Source organism: Haliaeetus albicilla, chromosome 20, assembly GCF_947461875.1.
Source record: "Haliaeetus albicilla chromosome 20, bHalAlb1.1, whole genome shotgun sequence".
NCBI lineage: Eukaryota > Metazoa > Chordata > Aves > Accipitriformes > Accipitridae > Haliaeetus > Haliaeetus albicilla.
In genome coordinates, this window is record NC_091502.1 from 10,024,409 (window position 1) to 10,041,760 (window position 17,352).

A 17,352-nucleotide genomic window follows, 5' to 3' on the forward strand; every position below is an offset into this window, starting at 1 on the left:
TAATGAGGCAGTTTGAGAAGTGGAAGGATTGGCATAGGGAAAAGATTAAAATAACCTTGTCTGTATAAGTTGGCAGGGAGGAAGATAAAGCAGGATGCAATGACCAGTTATTTCTGAAAGAACAGTGACAACAAAGAGATGGAGGAATTTAGAATAGTGCCAGAGGTGCAAATGAAAATTTAATTTTTGCCTAGACTATCAGAAGACATTTCTAACTAACATGTCAACTTCATGTAGCTTCATTGCAAGGAGCAATTAACGCAACATTAAGCACAGCACCAAGTGGGTAGAACTGTAGAGCAGCTTTGCACAGTAAAGCTGAAGAGGAGAGCTTCTAACAAAGCTTTTACATTTTTGTTATGCATGTAATTAAAATTAAGGTGACTCGCTAAGCCGCAGGATTTCATTGAACTTGGTTTGCAGGAAATCATTGTAAAAACTCTGAAACGTAAGTTTCATTTCTAATTTGTTGTAGAAGCATTAAAACATATTCAACATTATTTTAGTTTAAAGGAAGAGCTACATACGTCTCTGAGTCCTGGTTCAGTAAACTTCATTCACAGGGAGCGGTAACCCACTGAATTAATGGCTGTTCATATTCAGTGCTACAAGGAAAAATTAGGAATTTTGGATTCAGATTGTGTGGCCAGATCCTAAGCCCACTGGGGTCAACAGGCTTGTTTCCTTTGGTTTCAGTTGGACCCCATGTCAGAGAGGAATCCTGGTTTTACAGTTCACAATTACAGAAGCAAAAACAAATTGCACCTTTCAACTGTTCTTCCCTGCCTGCAAGCACATTGCAAACAAATGACAAAGCACTTTAGGAGGAAAGGCTGGGCCACAAAGAACCTGCCAACAAGCCGGTTTATACTTGCTGTGGAAGCACAATAAAGTAGTCTACCTGAGCCCAAGAAGGTTTTAAGAGCCTAAGAACAAGGTCATTCAAAAAGACTTTGAGACAAACAGGACTGAGCAGAACCGTCTTTCCCTACTTCACTTTCCCTCAAGAATTAACTTCCTGAGAAAAAACAGTTTCTGAGACAAGGAAGAACTGGCAATAACCACAAGCTGAGCAACGTTTCCATCAGGGCTTCTGAAGGGACTTGGTTTGCTTAGTTCTAAAATAAGGATCTGCAGACTCGAATAGACTCAGTGAAGTCAAGTCCTGTTCTTGTTTCTTTAGTTTATTTTGTATTTGTATGTCTGCAAGTCATCCATAGAACAGAATACCTTTTATGTTCAGGGCTTCTCGGCTTGTTCTAACCACTGCATTACTCACAGATGCTCTAGCCAGTTCTCTGCCAAGCCCTTGCAGTCCTATATAGCTTAGGACAGCAGATGAGCCTTCTACCATGTGTTAAAAATTGGTAAATAAAGGCTGTTTTGGGTGAGTAGCAGCAAGTCCCAAAGTTCACTCCAAGAATAATCTGCTGTCTGTCTCTCCTTCGCAGGGGCAGAGCACAGCTCTGTGTCTGAGCAGGTTGAAATGGAAGAGAAAAACAGTAGAATTGCAGATGCAAACCACTTACAGATTTACAAGGAGTTAACTTCAGCTATTTGTAGTACCTACTAAATTATTGTTGTTTGGAAAAAGAAGTAATACCATCTTGTTGTAATGCTGGATTGAAACAATTACTTTATGGCTGTTCCAGACATTGAGATATCACTAGGTTGAGTTCATTCTTGGCTGTGCAGCTACAACATTTGCAAGCTGACAAGGCCAAAATGAATGGTGTATTTCCCCAGCATTTTCTTGTTGGCAGGATTTTTGGGGAGGGGAGGATGGATTCTTCATAGAGCAGTCTTATTTTCAGATGCTTCTCAATAGTTGTTAAAGAGAAAATGCTGGATATTTACTACCTGGTAAAATTACATCATGTTTCTTTTCAAAGCCAACGTTTAAATCCTTCTGTCTACAGATATGACAATTCTGCTAGCTCATCTTCGAAAGCAGAAGAAATGGCAACGGTAAGTAGCTTATCAACGTTATTGTAAGCGATGTTTAAACCACAGATTTTTCAAAAACTGGTCTCCTTTGTTTAGGCTGTTGATATAATGCCTGTTTAAATAGTGTTCTTGCTGTTCTTGTTTTAAACACCGAGTGAAATGTCTCTGTTGTGAACCTGTTGAATGCAATAGAATGAGCTTGCCCTGTTAACTACGCAAGTCCAAAGCTTTCCTAGCTAAGCCCCAAGTCTAGCTCTGATCAGGTTTCAGTTTTCTCCTAATGAGGTAATAATTGCAGGGATAATTTCCTAGGCCAAAACCCTCACATGTTTTGGCAACTGTAACCAACCTGCAAATAGGTCAAAACTCACACTGAATAAATAATCTAGTGTATTTACTTTGTTTCTTTTAATTTGTACAAGGGTGAAAAAGAGGAGCTGACTTGGGCAGGCAGTAAGCTAGAGCCTCTCCTGCAACATTTCCATCTGTAGAATTACCATGTAAATGTAAATTTTGACAGTAGGAAGTTATTTTTTGGCTGAATGTTGCATTTTACAAGCACAAGCTCAGTTTAAGGATGAAACGACAGATTTATTTCTGATGTAATTTAAGTGCATGCTGTTGAAATAAACAGATTTCCTCCAAGGGTGATATTTGCTACTTTAACTACTTTATTGGCCTGTATTACTAACATGTCTTTCCTCCTCTTCAGTTGTGTGGTATAACCACAGAGGGGACTAAGAAACTATACAGTATATAATCAAAGGTATAGAGGAGGTAAATTGGCCACCTCCCTTCTCTCATATTTCAAAAACAAAGGGATAATCTGTATTAATATATGACTGAACAAAGATCATATCAGAGAATGCTGCCAATTATATAAATGGACTATTATAGCTAGACAAGCAAAATATTATGAATATTGAGAACTAAAAAGTGGTAAGGGGTTTTATTAAAAAAAAGGAGGAAGAGTCTCAGCTAAAATAAGTCAGCAGTTCAGCAGTCTTCTGCACTTCTACTGTCTGAGACTGTGAGCTGAGAGAAATATGGATGGGATAGGAACCTCTCCAGCTTAACATGTAAACTAAACTCAGATGGGGAATAGGATGACATTTTCCTCACTGCTAAGGTAATTTATCACAGCCCCCTAAAGTGCTGTCATGCAATATGAAAGTTGACTATGGTGTTAAATTATTAAATCTCTGTTGGGAGGTCAGTGTGTGAATTCTAAAATGTGCTGGTCAAGGAAGAAGTGATTAGGGAAAACTAAATTAAGAGATACAATGCAATAAGTATGCATATCAAAAAAATAAGTAAACTGTGCCCCTTATTATAAGGTCATTATAACTCATGTATCCAAAACATACTACAGTATGAGGACAAGATGAGCAAATCTCCTTAATACATATGTAAAAGTCTCTAAAATGCATGCAACTTTACAATCCTCAGTTGTATATTTTAATAATACAGTATTTAATGGACCCACAAAGAATTTACTGACCTCTGTGACTTGTGACACGATTTGTGATGTAACACATGAAACGTGATTTGAACCCACATTTAGACCTAAAATGTTGCCTTACAATTTTTAACAGGCTGAAATGTGTCATTCCCCAATGTCAACTGAAACAAGTGGTCATTCTTTTGATGCAAACCAAAATGAAATGATGGAGAAAAGTACACAGGAATGGAATGAACAGCTAGAGAAGGAGGTTTTCAGTGGTAAGTGTGTGTCTTTACTTTGTTCTGATATTATTGTTACCAGAAGTGACTGTGGTGACTGGCTTCAGAGAATTTCCTGCAAAAGCATAGGCTGTAAAGATATGGCTCATTACTTTCTAGCATAGTGGCTACTTTTTGCTGGCTTTGTCTGACAGCAGAATGTCTACTCTGACATTGACTTCAAGATGTGTCACTGGTCACTCTTAGAGTGCATTTCATCTCATACAGATCCAGTTCAGAAGAATCACACCTTGAAAGCGTACCTTTCGCTCTGCTGATTGTGACAGGAGCCCATATTGCATCCTTTAGATGCAGACATAACAGTTACGCAAGAAGAATTTCATCCCAATTTCCTGCATGCATAATTTTGATAATGATGAATTACTGGGCCTGGTTTTATGAATTGCAAAGCCTCAGACCATGGAAGCAACAGGCATTATGGCATTCAGTTAGCTTTCAGGGACCCTTTATAGCACCAGTCGAAAGTTGCTGGTCCTTTTTTTTTTTTTTTTTTTTCCTTACTGCTGGGAAGCGAGGCAAGATCAGACCCAGCCTATGGGAATACCAAGGTGTTCTTCCATAAACTTTCTCAGATCTATGCAAAAAAATGTCCATGAATATTACTTTTTATCACCCTAAATTACAAGAGATCACAGATTGAAAGCATGATCAGGAAGCAGTGGGTGAGTTGGCAGTGCTGGAAGGGGAGAGCACTGCTTGGTGGGCTGTGGTTCTGAAACTCACATGCCTGTCACTGCTTTTGGGTGTCAGTCACAACTGTGCACACTTGCCCACTGACAGAGAAAAACCGTACATAGCTTAGCTGATCTCCTCCAAATGGAAGACTCAGAAACAACTCGTCTTTTTTTGTGTTCTGAACTGACTCTCTCAGCAGTATTCTCTCTTTTGTGCTGAAGAGAAACTTAGAAAAATTTAAAAATTTAGTACTTTTATATCAACTTTTTTATTCCAACTATACATACCTAGCAATGCTTTCTTAATGATTCTGTACTATTAGCACAGATCTGTAATGACTGATCAGTCAGTCTTTTTTATTTAAATGGATTAGGAAATGCTGTAACAGAACAGCAATATCCATTTGTGTTTATATCTGATGTGTGCTGTTTTCAAAATACAAAAAGAATACAATTAGCAAAGGCATTATATTTTTTGCCAATAAAAATACTTTAAATACACTGCTGTCACTTAGTCTTATGGCTGAATATCTTGGTTAACTAAGGTGTATAGTGTTTAATTCCAGTTCATGAGACTGTCTACCTATATAAATACAGCTTTGTTGCTAGAATGAATCACGAGTTCCTAACTATTAGCCTTTTTTATACAGAAAATACCATTTTTCGGTGCTCATTTTAAAGTAATAAGCTACAGTTTAGTGGAGAACTTCTTTTCTGAAAGAAACAAACAGTGGACTTGCCAGACTACTGAATATGCTTGTTTGATGGTTTGCAAGATTCTGTGTATTCTTACAGTTACATCATAATTGTGCTTTGTGAACATACAGAAAGGTCCATGTTTGCTTAGTGAATTGTTTTCAGGGATTTTTTGCTTACAAACTAGGTTTGGAAAGTTTACGCACACACACATATATAGTGTGTGAGTAAGAATTCAGACTTCAAATTGTTTTGTTTTTCTTTTAAATAGCATAAAGACTAACATTTACATAAAGAACAGTTTTAAGATCATTCATGGAGCAGCACATTCTTTTCCTTGTAGTCATAATGGGTAACTGCTGAAAGGTCCTGTGGAGGAAGAAGGTTTGGTTTGGGAAGGGTTTTGAATGCTGAGAAGATGGCTCCTTTCAAAACCAGTTCTGATTATTAATGTAGTACATTAAACTTTTTAACATAAATATCAGAAGATAATTAAAACAAAACCAAGTACCTTTTTTTTCCTGTGCAGTTCTAAATGATCTGGATGACCAGCTGGCCCAGGAACAAGCCCAAGACCCATTGGACAGGACAGTTTCTACTAGCAATGCATCAAATGTCCAATACAGTAGTGCATTCCCTACTTCAAAGAGGCAGACTGTTAGTAGAGGGCAACACAGAAATGACTGGAGTGACATGCCTAGCACATTTTTCCCAGATGGACTGAGAACAATAAGAGCCAAAGATGAACACAAGATTTTCATCAGACCAAGGAAATTACACAGTGCATATATAAACTGGCACCAGACAGCCTTTCAGGAAGATTACAAATATGGTGATCCAGTCAATGGAAATTCTCGTCTGCTAAGCAGCAGGATGTCTTCCGTTTCTTTTGGACGGTCTTCAGAAGGTAGCTTATATACTCCTTCCATAACACAGAACAGTGGATTTAGGCACAAGAGTTGTATGAACAGGGATACTGCTGGCAGAAGTTACTCTGTATGTTCCCTTCAGAGATGTCCATCATTAGTATCTTCTGACCAGCTATCAGCATCTAGTTTACAATATCCGTTCACAAGGGAGAGCAACAATGGTTTTTTACCAAGGTTTGGTCGGCAGAACCCAAAGAGAATTCCTCTGTCTTCTATTGTATGGAACAACACAACAGACTCTCCTGGACAAACATCAACTCAAGAAAAAATGTTTAGAACCCAATCACTGACAGAGTTTCATGCTACGGACCATGGTAGATATCCTAGTTCTTTGCAAGAAACCAAGAAATACTCATGTTACCACTCAAAACACCACTACAGAAGATCTATTTCAAGCAGTAATTGCTTTAGTAGAGTTAGTTGCCCTGACAAAGCTACTTCTCCATTGTCCCTTGATAACTGGGAAAATTATCCTTTATACAAATCAGAAAATAATCTCTCTAGATCCTACTATAGAGACATTTCTTCTCATGGTAAGTTGTATGCAAACCAAAAAAATTCTTATGGAAGAAAAGACAGCTATCCTTCTTGGGCTGATATTCCTCAGTACTACAGTGATGAAACATTTATTTCCCCTGATGCCAGCTTTGAAGTGATTATGGCGAATTTAAATGACCAGCAGTGGGCACATGCAAAGAATGCCAAGTTTGGTTCACAGCACCTGCAGAATGATTTTCACGTGTATTCTCCAGAAAATACGAATATCAAAAGGATAACAAGAAGTGCAAATAGAACTTTTTCAGAAGTCACTGAGGGCTGTCAGCCTTGGCTAAGTTGTAACTCTTCAGTTTCTTCATCTAGTATCAGAACTGATGAGTCAGTCTTTCCTAATTCAAAGGACCAAACAAAACCTATAGGACTGAACAGGAATTCAGTCATCGTTACCCAAAGAAATACTAAGGCACACTTTACACAACTAGAAAAGGTTGCAGGTATGAAACTGCCAGGTGAAGACATGCCGTTACAGTCAGTTTCTCAACGAGCAGATACAAACTACATCAACACCCAGAGTTTTCCCTCTAATAGCCCTGCTTCTGCCATGTTGCAATGTGATGCATCTCTCTTTAACACAATGAGATCAAAGAGACAAACCCAAATCACTGCCAGAGGAGATACTGCAAAAATGTATACATCAAATGGTGATAAAAGAAATGTACAAATGAAGGAAAACAATTGCCCACCCAACAGTGTGTTTAGTCAGCCTCCCTGTATTTTGCCAGCTGATGAGAGCAGGAAGGAACCTTTCCTTCCAAGTGAGAAGGAACAGCAACATAATCTGCATTACGCAGCAAAAAGAGAGAGCATCAAACAGGATAATCAGAGTGCAGAAGCCATTAACCAAGCTACTCCAAAGAGGCAGTCCTCACTGCTGAATGTTGCTTCTGCTCCATCCATTGAAAAATTAGCAAACTGCCAAGGCATGTTGTCCTGTCCTCCTGAATGTTCATCTAGCTCCTCACAAAGTTCTCCACAAGCACTTTCTTATAAACACATTTCTAAATGTTTAGGAACGCTAACTAGTTCTTCAGTAAATTGCACAGTTACTGAATCTCAAGGAGAAGGTGGAAAAACAGGTCAAGTGAGCAGAATAGGTGTTTACAAAAAGATTTCACAGAAAGCACTGCAAAATACAAGCACTTTAGTTACTAAGGACTCTAATGGACAATTTACTACTAGTTCTCCACAAAATGGAAATTCTGGAAATATTTATACGCATAGCTTTGATGGAGACCCCAAGACCTCTGAACATAGTTTAAGTTATTTTTGCCTTGAAAAAGAAAGCGGAAAAATAAGGAGTAATTCACCTTGTATTGAAAGGCTTCACAAGCAAGACAGCTTGCTGAGACATACCAGTAGCTGCAGCATTACTGGCTCCCCTGGCAGAAACAGCCTTAAATCTCCTGACCCGCTTGTTATTTATTACACTTTGCCTAGAAAATCAGCTAGCATTGCTGGTAGTATTATGTCAGATACGCCCATCTCTTTACCTAGAGAAAGTAGAACAACATACGATTGTTTAAGGTCTGAAACTCCATGTAGAGCTGATGCCTTTTGTTCTAAGAAAAGAGATGTGTCTTGTTTAGACTCAAAACATTCCTTTTTAACTTCAGCATCATTAAATACTGCTACAAGTAACAAAGAAAAAGATTACCCCAGTCCTTTAACCAAAAGTCCTAATGATTCAGTAAGTAGTAGTACATCAGTTGAACTGACAGACAGATGTAAACATCTAAGCAGAAGAGAATCCTCTGTGTTTTCAGATTATAAGGAGAGGGGAAATTTTTTGCAGAAATATAAAACTACAAGCACATTTACAGTTTGTGTTGATGAAGATCATGTCAAGTATCATGAACTAGTTTCAATTTATTACACATTACCACGAAGGCATTCAAGAACATTTTGTAACCTCTTTAGAGATAATTCAGAGGATGCAGATTTACCTTGTCCCAAAGAAAATGCTCAGTCACCAAGAATACAAAACAAGAAAAATGAAGGTCATGTGAGTTTAGCAAATGTTTTTTTCCCCAGTACTTTGGAAAAAGAGGTGCCTTCATATTCATCTGACCAAGTATCTTCCGGTCTGGTCACACCTCAGAACTTAGGAACTGCTGTTGATAGTGAAGAAGAGAATACCCACTTATCTCCTAGCTCTGAGAAGATATGTACTTCAAAGTCAGTGAGTATGGTACCTAGTGGGAAAGATGGTTCAGCAGATCTTTCATTAGCAGAAAATGTGCTTTCAGACATGGTGACAAAAGAAATTTCTTTTGGTGGTCCACAATCCACTGCAATAGTGGCTAAGTCAGGTAAGGCCATGTCTGATGCTTCAAGCAGCCAAAATACAGAAATATGTCTAAAAGAAAAGAAGGACATTTTACAAACAGCCACACCGCTGATGTCCACTTTATCAACCCTTCCCAAGCCAGGCAGACGTTTAGAGAATCCTTTGTATTCTACTTCAACAAATAAAAATATTATACAGAAGGGAAACTCTGAAAACTGCTGTCAGCCCCTTAAAGTGAACACCAATAAAAATCTGAACAGTTTACTCCTCCACCCAGAAGAGAAGAGTTCCCTTGGAAGGAACAGTAACACAGAACGTGCTGATGTGCCACTTCCTCCTGTGGAAGATACGTACAGGGATAGTACCGAAGTCAAACAGAGAGTAAATTTCCTACACCAAACCACCCCTCTATATAATAATAAATGTAGTGGACTGCAGTTAAGGGCTGACAGTTCAAGAAAAAATGCAAATTATTTCAACTCTTGTAGCAAAGTGCTTTCAGAGTCTCAGAACAAAGCATCTGAGGTAAGCACAGCTTCCAGTGCTGATCCATTACTTCAGCTAGATGAAGTGGTTAGCACAGATACAGATGAATTAAAGAAATCAAAAATTAAAAAAGAGCAAAACTCACAGAGTACTCAGATAGGTAAAGATTATACTGGTTTGCAGGAATCAGAGAGGTACAGTGAAGGCAGCCTGAACATTAACTGTAAAGATAAAGTCCTCAGGGTTACACAAGATCAGAAGAGAACAGAGAGTGCAGAAGATGAGAACAAGCTTCTCTCTGACTGCATAAGAGACAAAGTCAAAGATATAGAAAAAAGGAAAAACAGACCTTCAATTAAAAATAAACTTGCAGCTGTTTACAAAACAAGTCGAAAATTTTCAAGTAAAAATTTACCCCCTAAACCACATATAAGTAACATTTTTTCACAGAACAATGGAAGTGCCACTTCTTTGGAGGTCAACATGTCCCTTGACTCATTGATTTCAACAGATTCCCATCAGCCATTCCTGCAGCTGGACAATGAAAATCAGAATCACAGTCTGGACCATGACAAGAATACGCCAAGACCAAGAACAGCTGAGAATAAGACGACTGAAAATCAGAATGATCCTTCTTTCCTTGTTAATAACAATTGGAAGTCTTTTACAAGCTCATACACCCAGAAGGAAGCCATCAGTCCCAGAAAAACTGCGGTGAAAGTGGAAAATATGCCAAGTCTTACAACCCTATTTCCAGATAAAACGGTAACCACAAGAAATAAGAATTCCCAAACATCTGATCTCAGGTTAGAAAGCAAAAGCCAGCCCATCTCCCCCAGTGCTACTACATCAGACCCACTGGATGATGAGAAAAGAAGAGCTAGCAGTCATGCCTGCAGTCCTCCCTTGCCACTTCTAACTGACAAAAACTCAAACACATATGTAAGTAGCTGCTTGCAGGCAGACACATGTCCAGAACAAAACTTGACTTCCTGGACAGTGCTTGGTCGGTGTCAAAATACCTGTCAGTCTGCTAGTTTAAAAAATGCTAACTTGCATAGCCATCAGTTGCGCAAGAGTCATGCCAAAAGTCAGCGTGAGCGTCACCTTTCTGAGAGTATTTGTGCTCGAGATTCCTGTGAGACCTTCACCTTGGGAAGCAATATTCTGACAAAAGATGGTATACGTGGGAGGAGATTTAAATCTTACTCAGAGCTGTTGTCTTGTGATGAAAATGAAAACTGGGCATCGGACGATGAAAAATGTTACAGCACTAGGAATTTGATGTATCCTTCTGTTGAATTTGGTATATTTGGCAAAGAACAACAGTTGGCTTTCCTGGAAAATATCAAGAGGTCACTCACAGAAGGGCGATTATGGAGACCTTGTCTTCTTAATAACCCTGGTGCTCTCAGAGATAGAGAGACCCCTTCTATAAACAGGGCTGAGCTTTTGAGCTCAAGTTCTGCTGAGAGCAAAATGTCATCGGCTGCTTCATCCCCCCGAGAGCTGACTGATGTCTATCGGGAAGACCCAGCAGCTTATTCGGACTCAGACAGTGATACCACTACCGATGACGAATACTACCTAGATGAGATAGATAAAGAATCAGAGCTATGAAGGGCCCATGGTACTAAGATGGCAGGATAGCTCAGTAGTTTCTGGGCAGGCAAAAACACCTAAAATACTTCAAGCCAGTTCTTGTGCTGCTATAAATTGGTACAACTTCATTAATTTTAAAGAAGTTAGTATGTCGTGTTAGCTTGAGCATTTGACTTTTGTCTTAACAATGGTGAAGCCACATACTTGTTTCTCCTAGCAGGGAAAAAGAATGTTAAAAAAATGCCTTCCCAAAATAATAGAAGGTAAACAACTGTGGAGCTTCGGGCAGTGTAACTCCAGAGATGGCTTTCCTCTGAGTCAGCAAGCAGTGGCTTAGGCTCCTGCCAGCTACGCAGTGCTGGAATGGATAAATTCTGGCTTGAGCTACTTTTTCTTACAAGACCTAACAGAAAACCTAGAGGTTACTTTGCTTATAAATTGCTGTTTCTCCAGTTTTCCTCATTTGCCAGATCAAGCAATATAATGCCAATCCATCCCACCCAACAAACACCCCACAAAACGAAACCTGTTCAGCATTTTACAGCATATTGTGTATGAATGTTCTTTTTCTGCATTCCTGGGAAGTGTAGCAGTAATGTCCCTGGTGGTGCTTGTTCTGCTATGCAGTTGAGGCAGATTCCACACCAGGATTTTTCTCCTCAGCATTGCAAGAGCAATGAGCAATGTGAGTTGCAGAAGTGCTGCTAGTGCCTGGGAGACAGCTCAGCAAAGGGCACAGCACTGGAGAACTCACTGAAATTCCTGAGGGTGTTAAGAAACACAGCTGAGCATGGAAATCTGCTTTTCAGACATGGGAAATTAATAACTGGCACAGCTTTGGCTAAAATTGAGATGAATGGCCAGATTTCTGCCTTTGACTTAGGAATGGGTTAATTTGGATTAGCAATCTGACACTTCAACCCATGCAAAAATGTAAAAATATTTACCCTGTTTATTTCCTATATAAACCTCATAGGTTGGATCCTAAGTTGCCCTAATAGTGGGAAGACAACCATAACCAATACAACTTGTTACATCCCTAAGTTCTCCTGCTGCCCCTGTGCTTGGCTGGTCTCAGGGTGAGGCACCTGCAGCCTCTGGGCTCCTTCAGGGCAGCACCACCCGAGGCGGCCCGAGAGGGCACTTGGCTGGGTCGCAACTGCACCGTACAGACTCGCGGGTTTGTACATACGAAGTAAATAAAACCAGTAAGAAATCCTCTTGCCTTTTGCTAAATTACCATCCTTCCTTGGTATTTTTCAACCATTCTCGCTGTCATCACGGTACTTTTTATCCTTTGAACTGAATGGCTGTAAACGTTTTCTAGTGGCTCTTCTTCAGCCACACTAATAATGTAGTATTATTACTCAGTAGCCAAAAGTCATCCCTGGCCATTAAATTTCTAACTAAGCTTTGATCTATTCTTATGCAAAATCAGAAGTGGCTCACTGAGCCAGAAGATAGTATTTTTAAATAATGATACATTCACTTCTACTTTATTTCTAATTTCACATATGGTCTAAAATGATGATCCATATTTTTTATACACTTTTTAATTCAATAAAATTTCTGTAGAACATAATTATATTTTTGTAACTGGAAGGACAGTATACTGGTATTTTAAAATAATATATTTTACACAAAACAAGCAATGCTTGTATTACTGACTACTCCACAAGAAACTAAAAGATGAAAATACTGTAGTAGGTAACTGGATTCCTTATTTTTTTATACTGTAAACTTCGTTAAAGAAGTGGGTCTGTAGTTCAAATCTGTACCGATATATAAGTATTATTACTTTATACTGGGGTAATTTGTCTTTTGTTGTACATAGAAGGACTAATATAGTATTTATAGTCAGAATTGATCTCTATGACATGCCTGTTTTGGAAGGATATAAACATACGTTGACATATGCAATCCTGGAAGGAAATAACTACTGCATAATTGCAATCTTGTAAAATGGGGTATTCTAAGGGGAAATTATGTTTTTCTGTAAATGGCTCTATTCTATATGTACAGGATGCTGTAGAGTAAGACAATAAAACCAGTTGAGTATCAGGAATTTCTGCTGCTGTACATTTCTGCAAAATATGTTAATCCAAAAATTTGGAATACCAGCCTACATAAGGTAAAGAGTAATAAAATAAGTGTTTACAAGGGAAGTAAATGGTCATACAGTTTTTCTTGACTAGAAGTGGATGGTTTAGAACATTTTTATTTGTAAATATTTTCTACCTGTTCAAGAAGTTGGATTAAGTTCTCTCCTTGCTGGCATAACTTTTTTTCATTTGCTGTGCTATGTATGTACAGGAAATTAGGTGGCTTGATTCAGTGTAAGCAAGTAAAAACTGCTTTTGGTCATAAATCAGTTGTGGAAGACTGCAGCCTATTGAGGATCTGTAAACTAATATTTACACTGAATAATGGTAGTCTGTAAAACAGACAACTGCATGAAAACATAGGGATAAATATCCTTTGAATAGCAATCAGCTCCATTCAGTTTAGCAGAGCTGGCTTTTGACACCTTTGCTCTTCCAAGCTTTTTCTTTGGCAAAAGTATATTCTATAAATGTTCATAATTTATAGGATTTTTCATATTTAAAATTATTTGTTTGAAATAAATTCTGCATTTGAATGAAAAAATGTATTGGTAGTGTGTTTATTTTTCACTTACTGTGAATGCCATTGACAGTTTATTTAAAAAAATAAAATCCAGCATCTTACTATTGTTGCCAGGATGTTGATGGCAAACGATGCCATAGTTTTAAAACGGGGCACCCAGCCTCAGTCCATCACACAGCTGTCAGCAGCCGTCACGCCAGAGGAGGGATGTGCTGCTTTGGTGATGTGCTTACTGCTGCCTTCTCCTTTCCTGCCAGCTGATGAGTCTCTGGTACACAAACAGTTTTCCATCAGCAGTAGTATCTTTACAGTAGACAGACATGTTAACCCCTTAGCGAGCCATATGCCTACAACTTGCCTTGAGGACCCGATACTCCATGTAGGGGCCAAGTGTAGTATTTGATGAGTAGTTTTACAAGGTGATGAGCTCCACATGAAAATGGCTTCAGCCGGGATTAGGCCTGAGCAGAGCCTGGCTGCCACGTGCAGTGTGACGGTGTGTGAGACTCACCAGTCTTTCAACCTTAATTACTACAGCCAGTATATGTGGTACCTGAGTTCAATGACACAGTCCGTCAGCCTGGTTTCAGAGGAAACATGGTTTATGAGTTAAGGTGGTGTTTCTGTCTGGATCTCTGTCTACCCATTAGGTCACTTGTGTCCCCAGATGACCTTTGACCTTTCTAATATCTCAATGGTATTTGAAAGAAGGGACAGAAATCTCATGGTTTCATCACAGGGTAGCTCAGGCTGGAAGGGACCTCTGGAGGTCTCTGCTCCAACCTCCTGCTCACAGCAGGCTCGGCTCTGAGGTCAGGCCTGGCTGCTGAAGGCTTCATCCAGTTGGTGCTTGAAAAATCTCTGAGGATGGAGACTGGGCAGCCTCTCTGGGCAACCTGTGCCGCTGCCAGACTGTCCTAATGGAGGAAATGTGTTACAGGCTGACTCTCTTCTGTCAACTTATGCCAGTTGTCTCTTGTCCTTCTGTCCTGCGCCATCTCCTCAATGATGTCCCCAGGATCACGGGGGGCTTCTGTAAGGTCCATCCCCTCCCTGAAGCCATCTCTGCTCCAGGCTGAACAAGTCCAGCTCCCCCAGCCTCTCCTCACAGGGCCAGTGCTCCAGCCCCACCACCTCAGTGGCCTCCCCTAAATTTGATCCAGTTTATTGATGTCTTTTACTGGGAAGCCCAAAGCTGGATGCAGTACCTAGATGTGGTCTAACAAGTAGTGAGTGGAGGGGGATTAACGACTCCCCTCGGCCTCTGGCTCTGCCCCTGTTCATACAGCCCAGGCTGCCGTTGGCCGTCATTGCTGCCAGGACTTGCTAATGGCCCACGTCCCCCACACTCCCCACCAGGACCCCCAGGGCCATTCCCTCAGAGCTGCTCCCGGCAGCCGGTCCCAGCCCGTACCAGCACAGGGGTGGCTTCTTCTCGGGGACAGGGCCCCAAGGGCACCAACAGGCCCTAACCCGCCCCCTCCCAAGGGTTCCCCCCACCCTGCCCATGGCCCAGGACAACATTTCAGCCCAGCCTGCAGCCATCAGTCCCTGCCTCAGTGATACACTGGTCTCCATCTCCCCACAGCCCTGCCTGGCTGGCCGTGGGCCCCACCAAGCCTGGCCCCACCTGCAGGCTGACATCCCCAGGGCCCTGCAGCCATCCCAGAGCCATGTCTGACCCTGGTTCCCCTCACAGGGCCTGATCCCACTCTGCAGATTGATGTCCCTGCCTGACCGCAGCCCTGCCCTGTCCCCACAAGCCTCCTGGGTGATGCGGCCTCTCAGCTGCCCCAGATGCTGTTTTCCAGGTGTGGGGCCATCCCTGGTGAAGCCCTGCTGCCAGCCATGGTGCTGTGCTCCTCAACCCCACTCCCCAGGGTACAGCCCACCCTCGCTGCTCCCTGGCACCCGAGTGCAGGAATTTTGTTGAATTTCATGGCCCATTCCTCCGCCCTGTCCAGGTCTCTCAGGATGGCAGCCCTCCCCTCAAGCACACCGACTAGTCCCCCTGTTTGGTGTCATCAGCAAACCCAGGGATGGAGCTCTCCATCACCTCATCCATGCTGACCACTCCCAGTCACCTTCTTCTCCAAATGTGCTCCCAGCTGTTGCAGAGGGAGAGGAAAGCCAAGAAGCCATACGTAACTCCAGATTAACACTATACATGTTTTCTCTTGCCTGTTGGGAGTATCACACATTATTTATCCACATGTCGGTGGAGATCTGTGGTTACCTGAGGTGAGGGAGTTTAGGAGACTAAAGACAAAAGCAAGGAAGAAACCAGACGCGACAATTCCACTTCCAAGGAACCTGTTTTTCATGGTCTCTATGCACAGAGATGTGAAGTTCATGTTATTCAAAAACACGCAGCATTCATTTGTGCTCTCATTGTTTTGCATGTGAAAGTCCAGGCTTGCATGGAAGCTTGATTTAATTCTCCTACAGCCTTGTCAGCCCCCCATCTACCAACACCCTGAAATATCTCCTAGTAGCAGCAAATGCTTCTGATAAAAATGATACAACCACCTTAGGAGACAAATCATTGGAGGTGTTCCCTGTTTAATTGCATTCCATCATTCTAAACCCATGAAATTACTTTGTTGTTACATTTTCTAGAGAGTAACACCATGATCCCTCTTTCCCCATCACCAAGCATTACCAAGGTGGTGATGAGGGCCACCTGCAGTATCTCAGCCACAGGCCCCCAGAGCACTCTTCAGCTCTTGAACGTGGGTGCATGCCTGAGCCATGCTGGAACGGGGTGCTGGGCTGAGAAGTGTGAGCTTGGCCTCCTCCCTGGGATGGGAAGGTGAGCCCAGGGGCAGGGAACAACCTCCCAGTATGTCCCAACAGGGTCCCTGTTCTGTCCTTTAAATACAGTCCCTGTGGGAAATCCTAGAAACAACCAGGAGGAATTTTAAATTATGTTGTTGGTGGGGTTTTTTTTTTCCCTTTTACAGCAATCTCTGCCTGTACATAAGCTGACATGGGCAGTAACAAATAATAAGCTTTAGAGAAATATGATTTTTCCCTCTTTACATTCCAGACCAGCTATTCAGCTGCCGGCTGAACTGTGAGGTGTTGTATGCGGCGGGGAACACACAGATCATCTGCTCTTCGGTTTGGCCTGCACAGCGCCCATAGACATGGGAAAGAAAACCTCCCAGGACGTGAAAAGGCGGGGTTCAGCGCAGCCTGCCCGCAGACAAGTGGGTCTGAGGCTCCTTCCTCACGCCCACACCGGCTTTACCGTATTTTCCCCGACTCTCTGAAAGCGCACAGGCTCGGCACCTGGCTCGGCGCCCACAGATCGCTGCCCGCCCCCCCGGCCCCAGCCCCAGCCCCAGCCCCAGCCCAGCGGGGAGGCCGGGACCCGGCACACTCCCTGTTCCGCAGCACAGCCGAAGCGCCGCCGGGGCCCGGCCCGCAGCGGGCACCACCCGACCCCCGGCCCCCGCGGCGTTTCAGGGGGCGGCAGCGGGGCACCGCGGGCCATTGGCCGGTGCGGGCTGCCTGAACCCCCTCGGCAGGGCACGGCCCCCACCTCCGGCACGGTCAAGCGCACACGGGTTTTGCCGGGGAAGGTTCTCTCTCCCCGCCCTCCCACGCGGGACGGGACGGCCCGTTGCCCGCGTCCTGCGGCTCGTCCCGGGCCGAGCGGGGAGGCGGAGGCGGCAGCGCCTGACCCAGCCGCCCGGGGCCAGCCCGGCCCTTCCCGCGCCCGCCTCCGGGCCGCCCCGCGGGGCGGGGAGGAGGCAGCGGCCGCCCGCGGGGAGCGGGCGCGGGGCCGCGCAGGCCCGGA

At 42.5% G+C, this 17,352-nt stretch overlaps 1 protein-coding gene across 2 annotated transcripts in view; it reads left to right on the plus strand.

Annotated features, from left to right (window-relative positions):
* EXPH5 (exophilin 5) overlaps positions 1 to 13,568 on the plus strand; it is a 39,486-nt gene extending 25,918 nt beyond the window's left edge. For both annotated transcript variants that reach the window (XM_069808237.1, XM_069808238.1), the window contains 3 exons: positions 1,920 to 1,968; positions 3,543 to 3,669; positions 5,590 to 13,568. In XM_069808237.1, the coding sequence (XP_069664338.1) occupies positions 1,920 to 1,968; positions 3,543 to 3,669; positions 5,590 to 10,940 (5,527 nt within the window). In that variant the 3' untranslated portion in view covers positions 10,941 to 13,568. The remainder of the gene's footprint in view (positions 1 to 1,919; positions 1,969 to 3,542; positions 3,670 to 5,589) is intronic.
* The last annotated feature ends 3,784 nt before the right edge of the window (positions 13,569 to 17,352 follow it).